The 8,429-nt window shown below is 38.7% G+C and overlaps 1 protein-coding gene across 3 annotated transcripts; it reads right to left on the bottom strand.

Annotated features, from left to right (window-relative positions):
- Positions 1–85: 85 nt before the first annotated feature.
- On the bottom strand, positions 86–7,614 carry LOC306859100 (keratocan). 3 transcript variants are annotated; one of them, XM_079399936.1, is made up of 4 exons: positions 7,559–7,614; positions 6,935–7,075; positions 2,303–3,177; positions 407–1,763 (listed from the first exon to the last, which is right to left on the bottom strand). In XM_079399936.1, exons 2-4 carry the CDS (start codon positions 6,940–6,942, stop codon positions 1,600–1,602), a joined length of 1,047 nt encoding a protein of 348 aa, XP_079256062.1. In that variant the 5' UTR covers positions 6,943–7,075; positions 7,559–7,614; the 3' UTR covers positions 407–1,599. The 3 variants fall into 3 exon arrangements, with proteins under 3 accessions (XP_079256063.1, XP_079256062.1, XP_079256061.1); XM_079399937.1 differs by lacking the exons at positions 6,935–7,075; positions 7,559–7,614 and adding an exon at positions 4,413–4,631 and having other exon boundaries at positions 86–1,763; XM_079399935.1 differs by lacking the exon at positions 7,559–7,614 and having other exon boundaries at positions 6,935–7,368.
- Between the last annotated feature and the right edge of the window lie 815 nt (positions 7,615–8,429).

Here is an 8,429-nt window from a genome sequence, read left to right as displayed (position 1 = left end):
GTTGCTCGTTCTCTTTTCTCTCAGATGTGTATAAATATTTAAAAGAAAGTGTTCTAGAGTCTTCAGTTGCACACTGTTTTGTTTTAAAAGGTTTTTATAACCACAAAGCTCTTGGACCATAATGATGTGCTGGTAGTATTTCTCATCCACCACATTCTCATGAGAAGATTTGCAATCCATCTGAAAATCTTAAACAAACCGCCTTAATAGACAGGAATTGCTTTTGCTGGAACTGAATGTTTAGCAAAAGCTACAATTGAGTGGTAATTAAAATAAATGACAAGTCTAATCACAAGTTACATTATTGTAGAAGAATACATTGCTTGTGGATATATATAAATTCCTTTATAAATAGGTTACCTGCTTGGCTGTTCTTCTTTGACAAATGAATCAGTGAGAATGCAGAGACAATTGAAAACAGTTTAATCAAGAACACCAAACAAAAGTTAATCTCATCTTATATTTTCCCTCTGACAATCCTAATGGTTCTCACAGTTCGCAGTGGTAAATGAAAACATGAAAAATAATCACATTTGTGCGTTGAAAAATAATATTCACATTACTCTAGAGAAAAATACATTTTAAAATCAGTCTAGAAGGTTCACTGGTAGTACCGTTGTCAACTTCTAATTTGAAACTATATTTGTACATTAATTATTAAAACAGTAGGTCTCTGTAGGTCTGCAGCACATCTTTATGTCCTAAAATGGCTGCTTCTCTCAATATTAATGTCACACTAAATATTGATTGAATACTGAAATTCTGATTGTACAAAGATGTAAAGAGATATTAAAAAGTAGAAATAAACTTACTTTTTTTAAAAAATATTACATGTCAGTACATGTCAATCGCTATAACAGAGGCAAGAAACAATTGGAAGTTAATCTTCTCTTGGTGCTGTTGTTACTAAGAGTAACCATGCATTCAAAAAGTCAAACAAACCACCCTATGTACTCAGTTCACTACCAGAAATGTGGCTCCATAATCAGACCACAACTCTTCTGTCCAAAAACACTCCAGAATGGTGTGGTAAGATAAAACAGTTTTTGGGTAATGCTACACCTACTAAAATTGATTTGTTTATTTTTTCCTTCTGCACAGGATGGGGAAATGACATTGTTTCCCACAAAGCAGGCTTGGTAGTTTTTCAAATGTATGAAATGAAGAAAGGCACAGTGGTTTTACAATACAGTCATGAGAAACCATCTATAAATGCAAATGTGAACCAGTTTTGTGGATTTCTACCCTGCTGAAAAGACCAAAATAGGAGATCATCTGAAAATATAATATTTTGGAAACTGGAATCCCCACCAGCAATCTTAACTATCTTATTTAGCAGGGCTTTCTTGGTCAAAAGCTTTATCAGATTATTTTCACTAGCTAGTCCAGAACTAGACCAGCATAAGTGAAACTGGACCTACATTGAAATTCATTCTTGTCTTAACTAGTCTTTTCAGTAGTGTACATTTTTGAATATTTATTTTCTGACTTTGCTAATAGATAGTAAATTTTTTGGACCCTTTTCAAGTGTTTTAGTTTCCATACATTTTCAGATCTAGTAAATGAAATGGACAGGAGTATCTAGATGGCGTGGTATCTTTATATGACAATAGCCCTGAGGAGACGGAAACACATCATCAGCTCTCGTGGAATAGGGGGTTTGATCTCATTACCATCAAGGCGAAGGTAACGGAGACGTGGACCATTCTCATCAAGATAATCATCGAGTGCACCAGGTGGACAGACGTCAGAGCTATTCACACCTATGGAAATTAAATAAATAAAAAATACACATCTTACTGATAAAGTCATAGACGTGCATCCAAAGTTTAAAGTCCAAAGTATACTTCGCACTTTAATAACAATAATAACAATAATTTTTGTTATCAGCAGGATCCGGACACAGGATCCTGCATGCAAGATGGAGCAGAACGTGGAAAATGAAGTTTACCAGAGCCTTAAGATGGCTTCCTTGCTGCCTGGTCAGTCAATAACGTATTACAATAACAGTCAATAACGTGGCGTTTTGCTTATGAAGGTGCTTCTTAAGGAAACTGGTTTCAGACAAGTTTCAAAGGCACCATAAAGTCTTTAGAGATAACCAAGCAAGTATTGACTATATTGCTTATTTAATGGTAGAAATGAAGTGATATAGAACAATAGTGTGACCATACGGGCGACAGTATGAACAGAGATACTTTGGGGCATGTCTTTAACTAATTACCAAAGGATTTCGCCCAAAAATACAAAGGAAGTCAATATTTACAATAATGCATGTTCAGAACTTTGTTCTTGAACTTACTCTTGATCTTATTGTGATCCAGATGTAGGTGCTCCAGGCCAGAAGAGATAACGGGTATCTCTGTGAGCTGATTGTGAGAAAGCTGTAGATCCAGGATGCTGGAAAGATTAAACACGTGTTTTGGGATACCTCCATTAGCCAGCTTATTGCGGTTGAGCCTGAGAGACACAACTTTGGGAAGACCCTTGAAGTATTCAGCCGGAATATTTTCAATGTTGTTGCTGTCCAAAAAGATCTGTGTGGTTGTAGGTGGTAGGCCAATAGGCATGGTATTTAGCTGATTCTTTGCTAAATTGATCTGAATCAAGTTGTTGAGGCCTTTCAGACTGACCTCAGTAACTGCATCATCCTGTAGCTTGTTGCCTTGCAGATCCAGTAAAGTGAGATGGTCCATTCCAGAGAAAACACCGGGTGGTATCTTTGAGATTCTGTTTCGGGAGAGCCGTAACTGCTCTAATTTGGCAGGTAGAGGAGATGGAATGGAAGAAAGCAAATTGTCTTCCATGTAGAGGTGTACAAGATTGGACATAGCCTTTAGAGCATCTGCCTCCAGGCCTTCACTTGTGATTTTGTTACGGTTCAGGTTGATCCACCTTAGTTGTGTGGCATTGCGCAGAGCGTCAGCTGCCAGGACATCAATCAGGTTGTTCTGGAGGTACAGGTACCATGTGTAGGGAGGGATGACAGGTATGCGTTTCAGACCCTTATTGTCACAGTAAACAGCATTAGGGAAACTTGGAGGGCAGTGGCACTCTTTAGGACATGCCTGGAGCTGAGACATATGGTGCTCATATGGAATTTCTTCAGAGCGGACATGGCCGGCCAGAAGTAGGGCTACAAATGCAACCATGAGCCACTCCATGGTTAGGTTTAACCTGAAAAATTATAGAAACAGAAAAAAAGAAACAAAAACAGCTGTTAACAATATTTAAACCATATAACTCTTAGAGATAAAGAGTTGTCACAGAGCCTGGAACAATGTTTGTCCCCCATACTAAGAATATCCATAGATCCACCCTATATTACCTCAGGTTCTCTCTAAGTGGATAAACTCATTGACAAAAAATTAGGAACATCCTCTAGTTAAGATTATTATTCCCCGTGTCTTCATCTTCTAAGTAGTAATCCTCTTAAACTCAGAATACGCTGCCAGGTCAACCTTAATTGACTTTAGCATGGCACAGTGCTCATCTCCATTCAGAAGTTACATCTTGGACTCCCATTTCTGAATACAACAAGATGTACCAAACATAGCAATGCTATCTCATGACCAATTTGCAAGGAAGGAAAAGGAAAGGAAAGGAGGTGACTTGTGGCCAAGTATGGTGACCCATACTCGGAATTTGTGCTCCGCATTTAACCCATCCAAGTGCACACACACACACAGCAGTAAGTAGTGAACACACACACACACACACACACACACACACACACACACACACACACACACACACACACCATGAACACACACCCGGAGCAGTGGGCAGCCAATGCTGTGGTGCCGGGGGAGCAGTTGGGGGTTCAGTGCCTTGCTCAAGGGTCTCACCTCAGTCGTGGTATTGAGGATGGAGAGAGCGCTGGTTATTCACTGCCCCCACCTACAATCCCTGCCAGACATGAGACCCAAACTTGAGCTTTTTCAAGTGTGTATGCAAGAAATAATATGTCTAATCTGGTTTAAATATTTGGTCCTGAGCTCCAAGTGACTGTCTGGAGATCATTTTCTATGGGCAGCAGTCTCACACTAAACCAGAGGGGATCAAAGGGAAGCCCTGGATACTTAGTGATCAGATCAGATGGAGCCAGCTTCACCTTTTAAGATCTCTCAAAGAAAAGCCTTTTAAATCATGACCTCCATACTGGCTTTGCAGAACCAGTTCTGTGGATAAATGCATGAAAAAACAGCTGAAAACTTTAGTGCCATAAATTAACTCTGCAAATGTGCACTTCTGCAAGATCAAATAAATACAAAGCCATGAAGATCAAAGCAGAAAAATGGCTCACAGTATGCAGTTCTGGAGGCTTTCTATTGGTATGGAAGAAGTCGACACTGTTTTTGTCAAAAAAAATTTAACTGCACATTACCATTGCCCAAATTCTAGAGTCTTACCTTTGACTTCTTGGAGCTCTGCTACTGTATCTCTTGCTGTGGGTACAGATCTCAATTCTGATCTACTTTGTCCTTTCCTGCCCCTATTTGTAGTGTCAATGGCACATTGGACACAACCTTAGCCAATCATAGCCTCTTGAGATCAAGAGCCATAATCCTGTGGGGATGGACAATGCTTAAACCAGCGTATTGGTCAAAAGAAAACATGGGCCTTGGCCCAGTTGTAATTAGGCTAATACAGGCCTATATACCATGCTTCATCCTCTTCTTCATCGCCCCTCAAAACAAAACCTGTCTTTGAGTAAACAAATGTCTCAATCAGGCCACTAAGTTGATGAATCAGAGTTGATCTATCTATCTATCTATCTATCTATCTATCTATCTATCTATCTATCTATCTATCTATCTATGCATTTCCTCTCAGCTTGGTAAATGACAATTGATCTGCTTCTGGATATGCTTACAGTTGCAAAATGAGTAATGAGAAAAGTCTGCACATGTTTGTTACTTAATGTGCACAATTGCCAAAATTCATGTGCTGAAATTCCTGTCCCCACGGGAGCACTAGTCTGGATTTAGAGGCTGATTTGAAGTCGGCACAGGTAGCCACATATGGTGTCTTTGTTTGACTGCCAAGCATTGATCTTGTTGTTTCATTACTTGCTCTCAATTCCGCTGACGACAACAACTACTTACTCTGCCATTGTAATCCCCTGTAATGGGCTCCTCCTACGACCATTAGTAATCCAGTCTATTATCCAGCATCTCGTGTCAAGGATGGTGCTGCTCCACGTTAGAACCAGTGGTCTAAAGGGCAGAGTATACAAAGACCAACCTAATCCAATTGCAGAATTCAAAACCTATTATTCACAGGAACCTAAAAGAGCTCTAAACACAGTGTTGTAGACATTGACACAGACATATTCTAAGTGAATTAGGCTCCAAAATACAGGACATGACAAGAAGTCAATTTCAGGGCAGCAATTAGCATCTAGCTGTAGGAGGTTTAAGCCTATTAAAATACTCTGTATCTTTAATGTCTGTTTATTCCAATGATGGCTTCAATACATGCAGACAAACTATGCAATATTTATATACATCTAATAGTGTCAACAGGGGAAAATATTAAATACTTGCTACTCTATAAGTCTCTGAGACCAAGATCAAACAAGACTAAACCTTGTCACCCCATTGACTAGTCTGCGACAAAAGCCCCAGATCATAGAAGGTGCCAGCTTTTCTAATGTCTGCACCTGTGAGACTAGACATGGCTTACAGATTTCAGACTGGATTTTCTAGTCACCCAGCCTTAAGGTGGACTGTCTCAACTTGCGTGAGAGCAGCAAGTCAGGGATTAAATAGTCACATTTTTGGTTATGATCAGAAGTTTCAGAACAGTCCAAACTGCTCAGTGCTAAGTGCTAATGCTAACTGTTATGTATTTGAGGGTATCTTCATGAAACCTCACTAGGCACCTAAACATTTTGAATTCTGAGAATGGTAAACTGACTGGTGTTTGTGGTTAATTAATATCTTTAAGATAAAAATATTTAATATACCAGCATCTTTGAATGGAAAAGAACAGAAGTTGATCATCAAAATGAAATGCAACAAGGATAAAATCCGCCATAGATGGGGGGAAAAAACCAAGTATGAGAAATGACAACGTAGTCAACACAAATGTTATGCTTCACCTAAAAGAAAACACATGCTCTCAAAGAGGTTTAATTTCCTGTTTGGGGCATTGTGTCTCAGGTAGTTATGTTAATTACACACAGTTCCGCATTTGGCTATAGCTCTGTGGCTAGTGTACCGTCCAAATGTCCACTGTCCAATTTCACATCTTTATGCTTCTAAGAAACTTGATTTAACAGAAACTTGTAATTATTCTGTATTGTCTAATTGCTTTAGTCAACATCAAAAAGCTGCATTAGTTCTAACTTCAGTAGAATGTACATTTAGAGCATCCGTTAATGTTAGCTTCACAAAAAGATATACAAATTAAAGTAGAAATAATTAATTGCACATTATAACACATCTCCTCTGCTGCTTACACAAGCAAAATCTAAAACTTTCCTTGAAAAAAACGTCCTGGTATCATGTTACAGAGGTGATATGGTCATACCATACTATTTTAATCTATACCATGGTATTTTAAAAAATATCATGGTGCTATCATGATGAATGTCTGACATTGTTACTTTTTGACACTTTTGTGTTTTATCACACAAACGATTAATTAGATGCCAGTACATATGTAGTACATATACATTTCAAGTTCATGATCCTGTTGCCAGCTATTACAATTCTTCTTCTTTTTTCCAATTACAATTAAAGTACAAAATTCATTATCTTATACAAAGACATGAAGCAGAAAATTAGAAAGTACAAGGACAATACAAGGAAGTGGCGTTTAATAACTCAATACTCAACTACAGAAAAACCATGAACCTCCTACACCCACCACCCACTTCCTTATTGCATCACCACCACATAAAGTTCAAAGAAATTAAAAATATTACCTGCTCATCTCAGTTATAGAGCTGATTTTGGTTTGTTCAGGTGAAATGTCTGGTTCTGGTTTTGGGGTTGCAGTCAATCTCTTGGTCCGCCTGCTCTCCTCTCCAGTTTGAGTCCAGTCTGCAGTTTCTCCCACTTTTTTTCTGGCCCGGACATGCATCAGAAGACACAGCCTTATTAAATTACTATTGTTGGTAGTGTAACTTCCCCGAGGCCAAACCTTTGACATCAGCTGGTGAGCTTGTAGAATTTTGAAAGATGCGTGTGGAGTTGGTTACTTATTGCTAGCACAGCACTTTATATATTTTCTTTTTGCAGTGAGGGTCTGTGGAGCCTCGGGAGGTGGGGGCCACTGACAAATATGACACCCTCCAAACAGTTGCAGGTGGCTTCGAGACATTTAACTCTTTCTTTTCAATGGACATATCTCATCTCCATCCCTCACGACTTTGAGGGATCTTTTACACCCTGTTAATCTAGGCCGGCCCCTCAGGTAATGCACATCATCTGGCTGTCATTTTGCACTGATGGAGACTCGTCCCAACCCGTGAAAGGTAGAATTAAGTTGGAATGCAAAAACTGGTGAAAGGTACAGTAATGTTAGAGAGTTAATCCTGCACTCTTACCATATCCCAGCAGGTCCCTCTTCTCTCCTTAAGTTGCACATAGCTTCACAATGAATGAAAAGGCAGTGGGTAGTAACCAGGCAACATCTGTTTCAACATCTGGATCCTGTTGTAGACATTTCAAGATGGAGAAGAGGAAAGTGGGATATAGAAGGTCTTTGATTCAAGATTCAAGATTTTTATTCGTCACATACACAATTATACAGAGTATAACCAGCAGTGAAATGTAAGATTTGGGTAGGGCACTAATTAAAGTCCCATTGCACAATTGAAAAGGAGCAAATCTTTATCCTGATGAAAGGATGCTATTGTCTGGAATAAAAGAGGATTCATGATTTCTGTTCTAAGAGCAATAGTTCACCCAAAAATTTAAATTCTGTCATTATACCCTCATATCGTTCCAAACCCATAAGACCTTCATTCATCTTTAGAACACAATTTAAGATATTTTTGATGAAATCTGAGAGCTTTCTGACCCTGCATAGACAACAACTCAACTGACACATTCAAGGCCCAGAAAGGTAGTAAGGACATTGTTAAAATAGTCCATGTGACATCAATGGTTCAGTCGTAATTTTATGAAGCTACGAGAATACTTTTTGTACACAAAGAAAACAAAAATAATTACATTATTCAACAATTTCTTCTCTTTTGTGTCAGTCAATGCGTGTTCACAAAAGTACCACAACGCATGCAAGTAAATAATGACAGAATTTTCATTTTTGTGTGAACTGACCTTTAAGTATTTGGGACCATCAAATCTCACACAATCTCACTTTACAAAGCACACATACCCTGTCAGATCTTTGGCCATGCCCAAAGAGGTCCTTTACACGGTGCTACATAAATACAGACATACAGCAATGAAGTA

This window comes from Barbus barbus (assembly GCF_936440315.1).
Source record: "Barbus barbus genome assembly, chromosome: 39".
NCBI lineage: Eukaryota > Metazoa > Chordata > Actinopteri > Cypriniformes > Cyprinidae > Barbus > Barbus barbus.
The sequence above is the reverse complement of the archived record's forward strand: the minus strand, read 5'-3'. Positions and strand labels throughout refer to the sequence as shown.

Coding starts and splice junctions, on each gene's coding strand:
- LOC306859100 (XM_079399935.1), bottom strand. CDS start 7,161: ATGTCAAAGGTTTGGCCTCGGGGAAGTTACACTACCAACAATAGTAAT. Junction 3,178..6,934: donor TCTATAACTGAGATGAGCAG/GTAATATTTTTA, acceptor ATAATTTTTCAG/GTTAAACCTAACCATGGAGT. Junction 1,764..2,302: donor GGATCACAATAAGATCAAGA/GTAAGTTCAAGA, acceptor TAATTTCCATAG/GTGTGAATAGCTCTGACGTC.